Source organism: Oreochromis aureus, linkage group 3, assembly GCF_013358895.1.
Source record: "Oreochromis aureus strain Israel breed Guangdong linkage group 3, ZZ_aureus, whole genome shotgun sequence".
Classification (NCBI taxonomy): domain Eukaryota; kingdom Metazoa; phylum Chordata; class Actinopteri; order Cichliformes; family Cichlidae; genus Oreochromis; species Oreochromis aureus.
In genome coordinates this window covers 119,538,941-119,557,507 of record NC_052944.1, presented here as the reverse complement: position 1 = coordinate 119,557,507, position 18,567 = coordinate 119,538,941, and the positions used below count along the sequence as shown (strand labels likewise).

General features: G+C 40.5%; 1 protein-coding gene across 1 annotated transcript; it reads right to left on the bottom strand.

Moving 5' to 3' along the window:
- Nucleotides 1-3,692: 3,692 nt before the first annotated feature.
- On the bottom strand, nt 3,693-7,430 carry LOC116318442 (nuclear factor 7, brain-like). The gene is made up of 2 exons (XM_039604200.1): nt 7,361-7,430; nt 3,693-5,043 (listed from the first exon to the last, which is right to left on the bottom strand). Exon 2 carries the CDS (start codon nt 5,032-5,034, stop codon nt 3,958-3,960), a length of 1,077 nt encoding a protein of 358 aa, XP_039460134.1. The 5' UTR covers nt 5,035-5,043; nt 7,361-7,430; the 3' UTR covers nt 3,693-3,957.
- Between the last annotated feature and the right edge of the window lie 11,137 nt (nt 7,431-18,567).

Below are 18,567 nucleotides of genomic sequence, written 5' to 3'. Positions count from 1 at the left end.
AAATCTCAAACTGGTGGAGGGTTACTCAAGCTCTTATAGCCTCTAGTGGCCCCCACCTAGTCGTAAAAGCCTAAACATTCACATTCTTTCTCTCACACGGCGCCTAAGTTATGACCTTGGCTTCCTGTGCAGTATGTTCTGTTCTTTTCTAATCAGACAAATAAGGCGATGACTCTCTGAAAACAGTATTTCTTATACCTCAGCAGTATAATGCATCATAAACAATATCATTCATTCACACTGAATCAGCAGTCTAATGTAATACAAATCAGTTTAATAACTGTAATAGTTATCACCTTCTTCTAATTCAGGAGAATACTGCAAACTAAAACTACATAATAATTTCACAATCATTAATCAGGGGTATAACATGGCATAAGATAATATAATAATCTCACATAAGTCAGAAGGCTCTTGATGGTGTAGTGGTAGAAGTTTACTAGCAGTCTTTGGGGTAATTGGGCCTCATGTAGTTTCCTGAGAAAGTACAGCCTTTGTTATGCTTTCCCTACAGGGTGGGAGATGTTTGTGGACCAGGTAAGGTCGGCCGAGATGTGGACTCCAGGGAACTTTAAGCTTTCTAGAGGGTGGAGTGCTCAGATCGCTTTGTTCTTCTGAAGTCGATTACCATCTCCTTGGTCTTGGCTGTGTTCAGATGTAGGTTGTTGTCGTCACACCATTGCTTCAGATGCTGAACCTCCTCTCTGTAGCTGAATCATCGTTGTTGTCCATCAGTCCTATGACAGTGGTGTCATCAGCACATTTTATAATGGTGTTACTGGTGTGGATTGGTGAACAGTCATGGGTGAAAAGTGAGTATAAGAGGGGACTGAGGACACACCCCTGTGGGACACCCACATTCAGAGTGAGGGTGGAGGAGGTGTGCTCTCCCATTCTGACGTTCTGGGATCTGTTGCTTAGGAAGTCCAGTATCCAGGTGCACAGTGAGCTGCTGAGTCCTAAGTTGCTGAGTTTATTAACCAGTTTGTGGGGTTGAACTGTATTGAAGGCAGAGCTGAAGTCCACAAACAGCATTCTAACATAGGTGTTACTACTGTCCAGCTGTGTGAGGGCTGTGTGAAGAGCTATTATTATGGCGTCCTCTGTTGACCTGTTTGCCCTGTATGCAAACTGGTGTGGTTTGAGGTCTGCGGGGATGGCAGCTTTAATGTGTGACATGATGAGCTGTTCAAAACATTTGGCAATTATGAGTGTTAAAGCAACTGGACGATAGTCATTCAAGCAGCTCACTGTGTTCTTCTTGGGAACTGTAACGATGGTGGCTGACTTAAGGCAGGATGGCACTACAGACTGTAGCAGTGAGAGGTTGAAGATGGTGGTGAAACTTCTGCTAGTTGGTCTGCACATGCTTTAAGCACTCTACCGGCTACACCATCAGGACCAGCTACTTTCCTCGCATTGACTCTGCGCAGTGTGGCTCTGACATGGTGCTGCTCCAGCTGGATGGGAGCATCATCCCTCTCTGTAACGGCAGGATGGGTGATGATGTCCCTGTTTTCTTGGTCAAAGCGGGCGAAGAAATGGTTTAGGGTGTCAGGTAAGTTGATGTCTGGGGAGCTGGTTTGTGTGCAACTGTCTTTGTAGCCAGTGAGTGTCTTGATCCCCTGCCACATGTTTCTGGAGTTCTTTGTGTTAAAGTGTTCCTCGATGCGCTGTTTGTATTTGCGCTTGGCTTCTTTTATGCCTTTAAGCAGAGATTGGCGTGCCTCTTTGTAGACTTGTTGGTCTCCTGATTTGAAGGCGCTGTCACGTGCTTTTAGTAGGGCTCTCACCTCACTGTTGAGCCATGGCTTCTGGTTTGGGAACACTTTAACAGTCTTTGTTGTTGTTACACTCTCAGTACAGAAGCGGATGTATGGGAGTACGGCAGATGTGTGGCCCTCCAAGTCTGATCCTTCTGCAAAACACTCCAATTCGTGTTATCAAATAGTCTTGTAGGGCCCTGTTGGCTTCCACGGTCCACACTCTTACTGTTTTTTCAGATGGTTTTTGTCTTTGAATTAGAGGTTTATAAGCAGGGATCAGGGACAGAGAGAGATGATCAGAGAGCCCGAGATGAGGCAGAGGGGGTGGCCTTGTAAGCATCTGGGATGCTGGTGTAGACCTGGTCTAGTGTGTTGTTTTCCCTCGTCTGAAAGCTCACGTTTTTAAAGAATCCAGGCAGAACAGATTTCAGGTTTGCATGGTTAACATCTCCTGCCACGATCACAGCGCAGTCCGGGTGTGTTGTTAGCTGTTTATTAATGGAGCGCTCGAATAGCTCCACGGCTGACTTAGCATTAGCTTGCGGCGGCACTAAACTGCTATTACTGTGATCACTGTGAGCTCTCTCGGCAAGTAGAAGGGTCTGCACTGAACCATCATGTATTCTATGTCTGGGCAGCAGTGGACGACTTTAACTGTGTTGTTGGTGCACCAGTTATTGTTTACAAACACTAGCAGACCTCCTCCACGTTTCTTACCGGACTCTTTGTTCCTGTCCACCCTGAACGTAGCGTGGCCCGCTAGCTCAATCGCAGTGTCTGGGGTAAAAGAGTCCAGCCAAGTCTCTGTGATGATCATAACACAGTAATCCAAACAGGGTGAGGTGATCCGCAGTCGTAGCTCATCAATCTTGTTATTTAGTGACCGTGAGTTGGTGAGGAAGAGACTAGGAATAGCTGGTCCGTGTGGGTTAGCACATATCCTAGCTTTTAGCCCCGCTCTCTTCCATCTCTTCTGTTTCCTGTGCCTCCATCGCCTACGCCACTTCAGCGGTGGTATGGTGAAATTAGAATCGGTGACCCTCCGGATCTCAGGGGGAATTGAGTCCCAGTCATTTTCAGCGAAGGTGTGCAGGTTTTTGTGGTTTAGAACCGCAAGCAGTTCAGTTTTACTATACTGCATATGTGCTCCTGCATATCGAAGTAAGTGAAACTATAAAATCCTTGCTAAACTTCTAGCGATGCATTTGGAAACAATCTAGCCATCTGTAATTAGTCCTGATCAAAATCAGTAAGATGGCAGCGCGAGTAGTCGCAGCAGCCCAGCGCTCTCCTCAACTTAGCGGTTTTCTTTTTATTTTGTGTATTTTTGTTCACATTTAACAAAGAGATGGGACGGTATGAGTCACATTGTAATGGATCCTTATCCTTTTTTAAGATCAGGGATATAGATGCCTGCAGTGTGAGGATTTAGAAGGAAGCAATAACATTCATCTTATTGGCGTCCTCGAGGGCTCGGAGACATCTAATCTATATTGAGAGGATTTTAAAGTTTGAATGGTGATTGTACGTGAAAGTATGTGGAAGTAGTTAAGTTTCAAAAAACAAGCAAGTTTTAGTGGAATTTGGAAGTATTCCATTAATTTCAATAAGACAAAAAGATTCATAAAAAGCTTAATATTTTAAAAAGTATAAAAGTTGTAACTACCAAACGATATAGCAGGAATGAGCAGAAATGGCAGAATATTTTAACATTTGAATGGTGAAAATAGCTCAAAAATTGTGGGAGTAGTTAAGTGGCACAAAATGTACGGAAGCACCAAGAATAAAGTAAGTAAGTATAAAGCATGAAGAGAAACAGGAACTTAATAGGTTGAATGCTTTACAGCATTCAGTTTGGTTTATTGGTTAAATGCGTTACAACATTCAACCAATAAAGAGAAACAGGAACTCAATAAATCTGACGAATGGTAGTAAGTATTATTACTATTGCATAGGCACACTTAATGAAGCTTTTGGACATTTATTCTCTGCTATTTGGTCTTCAGCTCAAGTCTCCATCAGTGGGAACATTTCCTGATTCAACTTTTTTTCTGTTTGCATTGAATTCCATGAAAATCAGATCAAAGTGTGATAATTAGATTCTACAGAAAACATGGAGACTGTAGAGTATTTACACTCAATATGTTCATTTGTTCCCTTCATTAAAAATCAATCAGTTTATCAAATAAAATCAGTCGTTGATCGATTCAGTTTGATTGACAGGACAGATGATCAGAGGTGCAGAGTTTTTACCACCATCATTCAGACTGGGACCGAAGAATGGGTGGAGTTTGTGAGTGAAGGAGCAGCCAGTAAAGGAGTAGATCAGAGCTGCAGCACCTACATCATAAAAGGAGACCAGACCATCCTCATAATCCACAAACACCCCCACCTTCTCAGGACCAGGCTGAAGACAGAGGCGGACTGAAGGACCAGCACAAGCTTTGTACTCATTTTCATTTCTCAGCCACACAGTCCAGAAACCATCCTGAGGTCTCGCTATGATTTTTCCCTTCCTGTTGATTGACTCTCTGGCCACTCCTAAAGTCCAGTCAGTCTTTCCTTTAACCTGAACCTCAAAGTAAAATCTGCCTGAAGAGAAACTCTGCTCTCCTAAAACACAGACATACTGAGAAAATCTCTCTGGGTTATCTGGAAGATTCTTCCACACATCACTATCAAAGACTTGTTTTCCATCATCAGACAGGATGAGTTTAGGATGAGCTGTATCAGGATCCAGAGTCACATCCACTGCATAGTGCTGGACCCTCTTCAGCTCAGCCTCAAACAGCTTATCGTGCTTTGTACACATCCTTCCTTCCAGGTTCTCCACAGCATCAATCAGCTGATGTCTTTTCGGAGCTTCCTTTGTCAGATGAGGCTCCAGGTGAGTCTGACAGTAGGAGGTCTGACACACCAGGCAGGACTTCAGGGCCTTCAGTCTGGTTCCAGTGCAGACGTCACAGGGAACTTCTCCTGGTTTGGCAGCTTGTTGCTCTGAGCTGCTGCTGCTCGCTTTCTGCTGAGCTTCACGTCTGAACTGAGCAACCATCTCAGAGATGAAGGTGTTGACCCTCAGCTGAGGTCTAGTGTTGAAAGTCTCTTTACACATAGGACACTGACAGCTCTGATTCAGGTCCCAGTGCTGACTGATGCAGTTTTTGCAGAAGTTGTGTCCACATGGTGTGCTGACTGGATCAGTGAACACATCCAGACAGATGCAGCACAGAAACTGATCTTCAGATCGCAGATTGCTGGCAGCAGACATGTCTGCACTCTGAGGGAGAGAGAAAAGAAACATTTGATTCAAAATTCACTTTAAATTTCATTTTTAAAAAGAGAGAAACGAGCGTCAGTGGTCTAAGGAGCTTGGAAAGAAAATTGTCTGGACTACTTTAAGTTTCTTGAAGACGTTTCATCCGAGAAGCTTCTTCAGTTCTAGGGTCAAATGGTGGAGAGTCCCAGATTTAAACCTAGTGGGAGTTTCCCCCCAAAGGGGGACAAAGGACCCCCTGATGATCCTCTACCTAATCAAACATGTGGTTATCCTAATTGGGCGTTTATAAAGTCAGCAAAGATGCACAAAAAAGAAGATCAGACACCAGCGAGGGAGGATAAGAAAGACAGACACAACAACATTGTCATCCCCTATGTAGCCGGTGTATCAGAGAAACTCAGGAGAGTTTTCTCCAAGCACGACATCCCAGTGTACTTCAGACCCAGCAACACACTCAGACAGAAACTGGTTCACCCGAAAGACAAAACTCCTAAACACAAACTTAACAATGTGGTGTATGCTGTACAGTGCAGCGAGGAATGCCCAGACCTCTACATCGGAGAGATCAAACAGCCACTTCACAAGCGCATGGCACAACATAGAAGAGCCACCTCCACAGGACAAGACTCAGCAGTCCATCTGCATCTAAAGGTCAAAGGTCACTCTTTCGAGGATGCCAATGTTCACATTTTGGACAGAGAGGACAGATGGTTTAAAAGAGGAGTGAAAGAAGCCATTTACGTCCACTGTGAGCGACCATCTCTGAACAGAGGCGGTGGTTTACGACACCAACTGTCTGCCATCTATAATCCAGTTTTGAGTTCCCTCCCCAGACGCCTTAATGCCCACTCACATCCTGGGCCATCTGACCTCAGGAAATCACATGATAGGGTGGGGCCAGGTTTCACAATGAGCTCACCCGAAAATCTGGCTGATTAGGACCCACACCCGCTTTCACACCTTGGCTCATGTGATTAGGTAGAGGATCATCAGGGGGTCCTTTGTCCCCCTTTGGGGGGAAACTCCCACTAGGTTTAAATCTGGGACTCCCCACCATTGACCCTTAGAACTGAAGAAGCTTCTCGGATGAGAGGTGAAACGTCTTCAAGCAACTCAAAGAAGTCCAGATGCTTTTCTTTCCAAGCTCCTTAGTCTACCATGACCTGGATGACTGAGAACCTTCACAGACAGCTTGATGTTTCTACAGTGGATCTGTGGTTACATGAGAAAATTTCGATGGAACCAATGTGACTGTGTCTCCAAAAGTTGAATCTGTTCATCTGGACGTAGCGTTTTGTGGGAGAAACGTTTCGTCACTCATCCAAGTGACTTCTTCAGTCTCAGCTGACTGCAGGTTTCCCCAAACCTTATAAACAGTACATTTGCATAATGACTGAAACCAGCCCACTGAAGGAACAATGGGCTGTGAGGTCAGTTCCTTAATCATAATTATGCAAATTCCCATGACCATAGATCAACAATCACTGACCAAAACCCACTGATCAAAGAACACTGATCAATGGCCATGAGTACCATTCACAGAGGGTTGGGGAATGGCTGCAATCACAGCGTTGTAAGATGGCGAAAGATGTACCCTTAGGCCCCCTCCTCGATTCAGAGATGGTCTTTCCCTCTTCACGTAAATGGCCTCCTTGACTCCGCGCTCAAACCAGCGTTCCTCCCTGTCCAGGATGTGTACATCCTCATCATTGAAAGAGTGTCCACTGGCCTGTAGGTGTAAATAGACTGCAGAGTCCTGGCCTGATGAGGTTGCTCTTCTGTGTTGTGCCATCCGCTTCGCTAGAGGTTGTTTGGTTTCCCCGATGTATAAATCCTGGCAATCTTCCTGGCACTTAACAGCGTACACTATGTTACTCTGTTTGTGTCGGGGGACCCGATCCTTGGGGTGGACCAGTTTTTGGCGCAGCGTGTTTTGGGGTTTAAAAGCCACAGAGACCCGGTGTTTAGAAAAAATGCGTCTCAACTGTTCCGATACTGCATAATTATGATTAAGGAACTGACCTCACAGCCCATTGTTCCTTCAGTGGGCTGGTTTCAGTCATTATGCAAATGTACTGTTTATAAGGTTTGGGGAAACCTGCAGTCAGCTGAGACTGAAGAAGTCACTTGGATGAGTGACGAAACGTTTCTCCCACAAAACGCTACGTCCAGATGAACAGATTCAACTTTTGGAGATTTACTTTCCTGGATGATTGAGAATGCATCAAGACAATGTGACTGTGATGAGTCAACATGAACTGAACAGAGTGAAGTGAAGATTTGTATAGAAACAGGAAGTGTGATCAGCTGCACTCACCACTGTTGCTGAGAGAAACCTGATGGACTCCGGTGAATCTTCTTTTAGAGAAAAACAGGACTCGACTGCAGCTCTGCTGCTGCTCTCTCACTTTCACTTCTGGAAAATGATGTTGAACTTTTCGTGTTTCAGGTGTTGCTCCGCCTCTACCTGCAGCTGTTTGTGTGGTTTTGCTGCCTCTCCCTTTTCAGGAATCAGCCAGTCTGTACTCAGTGTACTCATCACTATAGCTAATCCACAGCTATCAACCTATGATAAATCCTTTCAGCAATACCAGGTTGTACAGTTACAAAAAAATCCAGTCAGAGGACTATTCCTAAAGGAATCAGTAGAAGAAGAAGTTAGCCTGGCCCCTTCATCACATATACAGGGAGAAAAAGAAACCCCAAAAAACAAAACATGCCAGTAACATTTTTCATTGCATCATATCTGTACACCTCCCTGACACAGACAAATCAAAACCAAATAATCAATTTTGATTCTGAAGATCCAATTCCTATTTAAACTACAATACAACAAACTTTCAGTTATTCAACAATATTCAAACTTTTACAGTTCTCTGGTTCATCATTTCAATCAACCTGGAAACCTAGTAACGCCTACCAACACCTAGCAACAACTAGTAACAGGACAGGTAGTAACAACTAGTACCAACTAGTAACATTTAGTAACAACTAGTAACATCTAGCAACAACTAGTAACAGCTAAAATAAATGGTAACACCTAGCAACAGCTAGTAACAGCCAGTAACAACTAGTAGCAACTAGTAACAATTGCTAACAACTAATAAATACTAGTAACAACTAGTAACCAGGTCAATAGAGAGGCCTCAGCCAGGGGGCAGAGTCAAACTCAGGACCTTCCTGTTCCTGTGAGGCACTAGTGCTAACCACCGTGCTCCCATTCTTTAACATCTGATCATTTCAGTCAAGAACAAACAACAACATGATCAAACAAACTTCTTTTCTCAGTTCACACAGAACAATCCACATCAGTTCAGTTCAGTTCATTTTTATTTCAAACATATACATTCACCAACATTTCATAAAATCATTCCATGCAGTTGTTTGAAAAGGAGTAGGCAGAAGTATATACTTATTTAGCCCTACCCCCTCAGGTTTACATCTTCATCATCTAAATTTGAACAACAAAAACATTTACAATGCCTTCAACTTAGAACATAATAAAAATTCAAAAGAATTGATGAAAAATTGATGAAGAATTGATGAAATTGTGTTCTTTGAAAGAATTCAAAGAACACAGAACCAAACACTGTGGTTCATAACAATCAACTATTCACAGTGACACTATACAAAATCCACACTGTTCAAAAGGTTCACCAAGCTTTTCACGTTTACTCCATGTATCTATCTAGTGGAAGGCCCAACACATCTGTCCCATCTACCAGGTTTCATTTGTATTATAGTTCTTTTCTTCTGGATTCAGACCAGCACAAAAAGGGCCCTGGACTCAATGGAGCTTTTTAATTTAATATCCTTTTTAATCTTCCTGCCAAACAGTAAAAACGTGTTTGTTTAATCTCTGTGTATATTTTCATCATAAAAACTTCACATGAATCTGAGCCTTATGATCCCTCCACAAGTTTATTTCTAATCCTCTGCTGATCTTTGTTCCATGTATTTAACCCTACAATGAACTGGACGTCAACAGTGCTCAAATGCCCAAAAGCAGGTCTGTGGAATGAAGTCCAGCCAGCCAATCACAGGACAGCAAGTGATCATCTGACACAGCTGTAGTGATCTGAAGGTTGAGCTTTCAGGGTGAGGTAGCTTCATGCAGGTGTGACACTATGAGGAAGCTGAACGCTGAACATTCAGATCATAACTCAGATGTGAAAAGCTGTCAGACAGGACAGGTTATAGAAAACAGAGAGTGTTTAGTTTGTGAGTGCAGATAAAGGCAAAGAATCAGGAATGAACTCTGGGGAACCTGACTGGATGCTCTGGATTTCCTGATGTCACCATGTTTTTGTCTTATTTCAATAGATTTTTATGGCTTTGGTTACATGAAATGTTCAGGCTGCTGAGTGTTTGCCTCTGCTCGCATCCTTTGTGTGCGTTCAGCTTTTAAAGGGAAGAGTTTGTGACAAAGTCCAAATCTTCCATGTCAGCAGACGTGGCTGGCACCCCGAGGAAAAACCTTCATTAATAAAGTTGTAGAGCAAAACGAGTGTGACACAGTTTGGTCTGCTTACAGTTTCGTCCTCACAGCTCAGAGACACAAAGTCTCCTTCACACAGCTGAGAGTGTCACGGTTCTGGGTCATTTTGACCCAGCATTTTGAGTTTCTTATGTTTTGGTTTATTTGTGAATGATGGATTGTTTTTCATGTTTCTCTGCTGCTTTGTTGATTTTTATGATAAATCTATGTCTCAGTTATTCTGGTATGTTTCTGTATTATGATTAATGTTCTGGTTGTATTTTGTTATTATTGCAGGTTTAGTTCAGTGTCTAGTCTGTCTCACTCTGTCGAGTCCGTGTCTTAGTAAAGTGTGTCTTGTTTTCTGTTTTACTTTGAAGGTTCATGTTCCTGTCTGATGTCAGTGTTTCTAGCTTTGCTCCTGTTACGGATTCAAAATACTGGGGATGGATACAGGAGGAAAACCAAAATAACAACACTGGTCCGGCCGGGTCAAGTCAAACGATGATTTTAATGCACACGTGTGGGAGATGAATACTGTGCGCCGACAGCATCGATCTCTCTCCAAAAACCACACAACAATAGTTTTTATGAAAATCAGGGTATTAGAGCGCCCCCTCTTGCGTAAAGTAGGTACAATACAATCAATGTTGACAACTTTTAACACATTAAAAGAACATCTTCTTCTTCCCGAGGCCAGATCCTTCCCAGTAATCTTCCACTCTGCTTATCCCCTGGAACAAACAGTCTCTCCTGCAAGCATAATCAAACAGCTACAAGGCCTTGCCAACTGTTTTCCAAATATTTGAACTCTCCCCTCTACATGAGTTTAACTGCTGCTTGTGTGTGTGCGTGTGTGCCTCGACCTTAGCATTCACTCTGTCTATAAGGACAGAGGCCAACTCTTCATATGTGCAATAACCTAACTGAAACCATACATGTAATATGTTGAATAAATGTTCTAATCAAATGTCATTGTTCAAAGCTTAATAAAAGAATATACATGAATAAAGGATAATGATGAATAACATGATATATGTGTTTTGTAAGCATGTTCTTTCTATAGCTCAAGATCCTTAACACAATAGATTGTTCAGTCCTCGCGCCGAACAAAGTTTCCGACCCTCCACTAGTTGACCGAGCCCCCCTCATTGGCAAGCACAAAAATACAATGCATGTATATGAAAATGATTATCACTGCACCTGTAATAGAAAATGTTAATATGGGATTATGACGATACCTGTAATAGAAGTTGTAACATAAGGCTGACAGCCTAAAGAAATTCTCTAATGCAATAACAATTAATGATGATAAGTAAATGAAGTAATGAGTAATTATTGCCAATACACACTACTTAAAGGTTAACAAAAGATACAAGTAAATAAAAGATCATAAAACAACATGATGTAAGTGTCTTGTAAGCATGTGCGGCCTTCTACGCTCTGCGTCGCTTCACACAATAGATCAGCCAGACATCCCGCTGACTGTAGCTTTTAACCCTTACTGACTTGAGCACAACTCCATAATAAGCACCAGGCAGCAATATGTATAAAGATGATCATGGTTACACCTGTAATGAAAGATTATATGATTATACTAACACCTGTAAATAGAAGATTAACATGAGGTTATAACAATCACTGTCATCCAAACTTTAATGTAATGTCAATAGCTTCAATGAATGCTTTAATGCAATGCTTATTATATGATTCTGATGCAATGATAAAATAACAGTAAAATATATCTTCTCAGTAGGTTCCTCTGGGACAGTCACAGATAGAGACACCAATTCTGACGTCCTTTGAAAGTTTTCATCACTCGTCATGTACACAGATGTTAATTCTACATATTCCTAGTACTGAACTCTAAATCAATATGAAGAAAATGCTCCTACTAATCTGCATATATGTTGATATCAAATCCTTTTCCAGCACATGGATAAATCTCTATAAATCTTTCAGTCTGATCAGAATGGGCACAGTGTTGTTATTGCAGCACTCCCTGATGTTTGAAAAGCTAAATGTCCATTTTAAAGTGGTCGTGTGTGTGGGATTGTGTTTCCTTCCTTTGTGCAGTTCTTACAGTAAACATGTTTGAATGTTTCCTGTTGCCCTGATGCTTCTTCCTGTTGGATAAAGTTGGTTTGAATAACATGTTCTTATAGGTTTCAATGAACTTCAAACTGTGATCCACTTACAAAACTGTCTCATTTTATTGGAACGATCCACATTTGCATCCATTCACGGTACATTTGACATCTGAACACGTTTGTACACATGATGAAAGGACAGATGGTGTTTGTGTGTCCTTCTTAAACTTAGTGTGAATGTTTCATCATGTAGAACTACTTAGAACAAAGTCTTTGGGAACATTTGGAGAACACGTTTAGGAAAGTAACATCCTGGTAGAACATTTTCTTAAAGCAAAGCAGAGCTGCAACATGACTGTGAGGATTCACAATAATAAAGTCACAATACTTTATTATTATGAAGACTAAAGTGCACCTTAATGCTGCCAATGAATACACATGTTCTTTGTGAAAGCATGAGCACAGCTGACATGCACCACACTGACCCCACTCGCCCCATTTCTTCATCCACTTCTTGCTCTTGTGCTTGAAATGAGACGCAGACGCAGCAAAAGTCAGAGGCTCTAAAATCCACAAAAGGGGGCTTGTTAGATCAGGATATTGATGTGATCCATAGAAAACATGGATAATACACCACTTTATTTGAAGACATCTGTAGCACTGCCTCAGGATGTTTCCACAGACTCCTCTGCGCACCTAAAGAAAAGGTCAAAGGTCAGCAGCACATGTAGTTGGGACAATTCTTCAGTTGCACAAACCACACAATGATTTTCCTCCAGTTACGACTTTTCACTTGCAGAAATGGTCCTGTGTGATTTCTAGGCTGTGATATAAAAACTAGTTCCTAATGGCAGCGATTCACTCAGTAAACATGTGTTTCCTTCACCAACCTCACACACAGATCCAATAAGATCAGGAAGTGGGCAGTATAGTACAATATGTGTTATTTTGTACTGTGCTGCCCAAACTAAAGATCTGCTGAAGTGTTGGAAATGATTCAGATGTTTATTTTGGACGATACAGCAGAAGATCAGACATGAAAGTGGAGATAACACAGAAGACCTGCAGCAAAGGGTCAGAGGTCAGACTGGGCCACGTGATTCAACAATGAGCCAATGATCATTAAGTAGTGACTAAAGCAGAGCCCTGACGTTCTGACATTTATCACACAGTTAGAACAAATGTCTGCTGATGACTTCATCTCATGAAATGACTGATAGATGTCAATTCATTGATCAGCTGAGCTGCTGATCTTCATCGTGCACAGAAACATTCAGCTTGTTTCAATCAGTAAATAACTCCCACTACTCCCAGTTTGAACTGTTCCCACTCAAAATGCTGTCAGAACAATGATCATTGTAGAACTTCACAAACATCACGTGTTGTTTTCCACATGTAAGATCAGCAAACATACAGAAACTTCCTGTTGCCACACACGGCCTCTAAAATCTCTTCCACGCTTTCTGTCTGAAGTCCACTCTCTGTGTCGGATCCACAGGAAACAACAAGATCTTATTAACATGGTTTTCAATGTGTCTCCTTCCAAAAAGTCCAACCAATGAACAAATGTGTATATTTGTGGAGGCCGAACAAAAGCATGACACATTTCTCTGTTTCTATAAACTTTCTACTGATTATTTAACGACACTTCAACCAGATTCTGTAATGCATCGTAATGGTGAGTCCCATCGTTTGAATGCAGAGACAGTCACAGAATTGAAGGCTGGGATGAAAATGGAACATACCGTCGTGCTCAATGAAAAATCTACCATGGCTTTCCAAGAAACAAGGAGAGAGAAAACTGAGCGAGGTGCAGCTCAGAAACAAAAACAATATCTATTCTTTCAAACTGTTAATCATGCCAAAGTGTTATGGGACTTGAAATCTAAACCCAAAGGTATTCTTGGCGGCTACTTAAATATTCGGAGTGTTATTCCAAAAATAGATCAGATTTATACTCTTCTTTGTGACTCAAACTTGGATTATCTTTGTTTAACTGAAACATGGCTTCATGTGAATATTCCAGCAAACATGATTGACATTCCCGGCTACAGTTGTTTTAGAAAGGATAGGCTGTATGGTAGAGGTGGGGGGGTTCTGATTTTCATTAAAGAAAAGTATAAATGTAGTGAAATACAAATGAATACTCCTCTTGAATGTTTAGCTTTACAGGTGATTCTTTCCCCCCAAATGTGTTTTAATATTGTTGTCCTATATAACCCGCCATCACATAGTGTCTCATTTTATGATCAGTTACAAGATGCAGTAAAAGAATTGAATTGTTGTAGAGAAACAATATTTTATGGTGACTTTAACATTAACTGGCTGGATAAAACTAATAACCAAAAATTAAAAATTATTATGTCAAAATTTCAATTTAAGCAAATAATTAAAGGACCCACAAGAGTCACCAAAAATAGTAGAACTCTAATTGATATGGTATTCACTAATAAAATAGATCGGATAACAAAAACATAACTTATTAACTGGTCTGTCTGATCATAATATGATTTTAACTGTTAGGAAATTGACTAAAAAACGATTGCAGTATTATAGTACAAACAGCCCTGACCATGTAAAGACTTTTATTCCCAAGTCTGAAATTGTACAGCTTGAACAGGAGCTTGCGAATTGCAACTGGGATCATCTTATAAAATCAGATGATTTGGAGTTGTGTTCCAATTCCATGACTAGCTGCCTGATTGAAGTAATATCTAAATATACCAAAAGTATCAAAATTAAGCAAAGGAAGCAAAATCTACCATGGTTAAATAGTGAAATACATAAACTTATGAAAAGACGAGATTTGGCGTTAAAAACAGCCTTAACTACTAAAGGTAATACGGATTATATGATCTATAAAGGCCTAAGAAATAAAGTAGTCATGGAATTGCGTAAAGCTAAGGCTTTATATTACACTCATATTATAGAAAAAGCTAAAGGTCATAATGTCTCCCTTTGGAAGCATTTAAACGATTTAATTAACAGATCATCTAGCAGGAAGGAAATTGAGCAAGTCAATATAAATGGCACAATTATTATAGATAAGGGTTCCATGGCATACAAATTTAACAAATATTTTATACAATCTGTAGAAGAATTAATGCAAAATTTCAGCTCTCCAGTGGTCACTATTAAAAACAGACCTATCGATTCATCAGACTCATTTTTTATTGAAGAGGTTAATGAAGCAGAGGTCACAGAGGTTATTAAGAAATTATCAGATTCTAGGGCAAAGGATATTTATGGCTTGGACACCTGTTTTATTAAAAAATATAGAGATTTCTTGACAAAACCTTTAACACATCTTATAAATTTATCAATAAGAAATAGGACATTCCCAACTGACTGGAAAAGGACTGTAGTTACTCCAGTCTTTAAAGGAGGCGAGCGTGATTTGATATGTAATTATCGTCCAATTTCCATACTCCCTGTTCTTTCGAAGGTGCTTGAGAAGGTTGTGGCAGCACAGTTAATTGATTATTTAGAGACTAATCAACTGCTTCATCCAATGCAGTTTGGTTTTAGACCAAAATTTTCCACAGAAATGGCAAATTGCTATTTTGTTGAAAATATTAAGTGTAATCTGGATAATGGTAATGTTGTGGGTGCAGTGTTCCTTGACCTAAAAAAGGTTTTTGACACTGTCAATCATGACATACTTCTTTCTAAGTTGATAAAATTTGACTTTTCAAAGCAAGCAGTTGACTGGTTTGAGTCCTATCTCTACAAAAGAGAACAGTGTGTGAGGGTTGATAAAGAAAAGTCATCCATGTTGGAAAACAGAATCGGTATTCCCCAAGGATCTGTTCTTGGCCCATTGCTATTTAGTTTGTTTATAAACGATTTGCATACCAGCTGCCCAAAAGCCAACTGCCAACTTTATGCAGATGATGCAGTTATACACGTACCAGCTAAGTCACCTGGTGAAGTAGCAGACACCTTAACGGTACATCTAAATGGTGTCCAAAAATGGCTGGAACAAAATCATCTTGTACTGAATTTAAAAAAAACTGTTTCTATGTGTTTTTCGATTAGGAAACGAAATTCATCTGATGATTTTAAAATCAACCTAGGGAACGAAGAAATAAAGGAGGTCAAAGATTTTAAGTTTTTAGGAATAATCTTAGATTCACATCTTAAATTTGACAAGCACGTAAAGAAGATTTCTAAGACGGTCAAGGCTAACCTGAATTGTTTTAAGTTAATTCGGCACTATATACCCACTTCAGCAGCTCAGTTATTTATGCATTCTATGATATTTTCTAATTTTTCATATTGTATGACAGTTTGGACTCAAGCAGCACCATCTACAATTCAGCCTGTGGTATCCTTATATAATCAAACCTTAAAAATAATGGATAAAAAATCTGTTCGGTGGCATCACTGTCACATTTTACAGAAATATAACTTATTTAGTTTTAAGAGTTTTAATCATTGGTGTTATCTTAAATTAGTTTTTAAATGTATAAATAGGATGGCCCCAGAGTGTCTCAATAGATACATTCAAAGACAAGACAGTAATCGTGTTACTAGGAGTAAGGTGAACGGCAACTGCAAGATATTATATCGCAGATCTACATTCGGTCAGTCAGCTTTTTCTATAAAGGCCTGCCATCTGTGGAACACACTTCCAACCGATATCAAACTGATTACAGACATTAGATCCTTTACATTGAAGGTTAAAGTGTGGTTAAAGGGAAACCAAAGTTGTAGTCATTTTATCTGATGATTTTAATGTTATTTTAAATTATTGTTTATTAATTGTAATTGTATTTATGATGTAATTTGGTTTTATGAAAATGTATGTTTTATTGTAATATGTATTTATTTAGACTGTAAGCCCAACAAGGGACAATTGTTGAAAATTAGCAGTAGCTATAAACCTATGTGCGGTACATCAGTCTCATGTCTTGCACTTGAACTATGTTAAACTGCACTGTCCCTTTTAAATAAATAAATTCAAATTCAAATTTTGGCTCCAAACACTTTGTGTTTAACTTCCTAATCTTTGTTTTCTTTGTGAACAACATCTGGAGCTTTTTGACTCATAGAAACATCATTTTGTTCTTTAGATGACAGCAGATTGGGACTGAATAATCAATCACTATCAAACCAATAAAGATGCTGATTTTACAGGAACTTTGTTGGAGAAGCTGTAAAGACATGAAACTGGTGGAGATCCCAAACCAGTTGATAGTGCTGATTATTCCAAATAAAGCTGTTTTCCATTTGAGATGAGATGACTTTCTGTCCTGATATATAATAAAGATGTTGTTGTTTTGAGCCCCTGTATTAAAAGTAGATCCAGTTTAAAGTCAGCTTGAGTTTGATGTCTTTATGTCAAAGCTGCTCATGATGTTGAGCTGCTGATGGAATAAAAACAGGTAAAAATCTGCCTCAATATAAAAGCATGTAGTCCAGACTTAAATGTAGCCTATTGTTAGCTGAGGTCCACACACAGTGTTTGACAGTGTAAACTGTGTGAAAGGGCTGCTGGTGGAGCTCACTAGGATGAGCAGGTGACCATGTGCCACGAGGTGGAGAGCAGCTGGCCTGGCTTTGATTCTGACCACGCCCCTTTCTCTCTCCCTCTGCTTTGCTGTCACTTATCTTCACTGCTCTGTCCAATAAAGCTGAAAAAGGCCCCAAATCAAAGAAATCTGCTGCAGCCTCTGAAATGTCTTCTGTTTCCTTCCCGACGGCTTTTTCACCGTCAGCCCATCAGACAGTCCAGCAGCATTTATGATGATGTCATGATGTTGAAGAGACTGCTATGGTGGCCTCCCATGACCCCCAGCCTCATCTACACTGAGATGCAGACATTTGAAAACAACTGAATAATAGTCCAACACAACAGTCTGTGTACAGACACACACTGAGCTTTCATAGAGTCAAAGGAGTCAATCAAACACAGCTAGTTGAGTCATTTCTTGTGTGAGTCTAAAGTGAATCTAGTATTTGAAAGTCCACTTCCTGTATTTGTTGTTGAAGACTTCTTCAGCTTCTTCTCAAGGACATCAGCTGCTTGTTTGGCAGCAGAGGCAGTTAAGAAGCTTCCTGAAAAACACTGAACAGTGAGTTCACTGTGGCATATGACAAATTCAGCTTTCTATGTGCAAATGTGTCTGTGTCAACCTTTCAAATGCTGTTGAATCCAAAACATCAGCGGCTCCTTGGCTGCTCACTTCATGCACTTCTGTCTTTGTGACAGTCCAATGACATCACAGCTGTTTCCACCCCAGTGTCTCAGGACTGGACACCTTTAAACATGTGGAGGATCAAACAGCCGTCCAGCTAAACATACATGAAACTATCAAAGCTGACAATCATTCCAATAACATCTAATGCTACATATATATAGACACAGGACTACAAGGAAATGGCTCTCAGCATCTGGCTGTGGGAACAAATGAGTCCCTGTTTGTGTTCAAATTGTGTGCATGTTTTAGACGTGTGTCACATGTAGAAACACAAAAATGACACAAAGATGTGTTTGACACAACTGTGCAGCTGTAAGTTGTTTCTAATGATTCATTGAAGCTCTTCTAACATTCTGGAGACAATCAGTCCATGAATCTGTTCAACACGACAACAATTTGACTTCAATGTGAACGTTTGCCATTAAATAACCTTCTTCATCCAGCTGACAGCATCCTTCATTCTATGATATGAACAGTTCCTCCTGTTGATGACAAACCTCTGACATGATCTGCTTGAGGAGCTTTTTCATGTGAAGCTCTCTGAGCTCAGGGCTAAGTTGCTGTGTTTCATCTTTAAGAGCTGCTGCCTCCTCGCCGTTCTTCTTCTCCTAATGACACCATTTCTGCTTCAGATCTTTCACTGGGCCTAAAACAGATGAAGAGTAGATCTACTGCTGTTCACTGTTTGTGTCAATATGGAGAAATATGAAAGACAAACACAGCACATACAGAGAAATGTAGACAGAATGTGCAG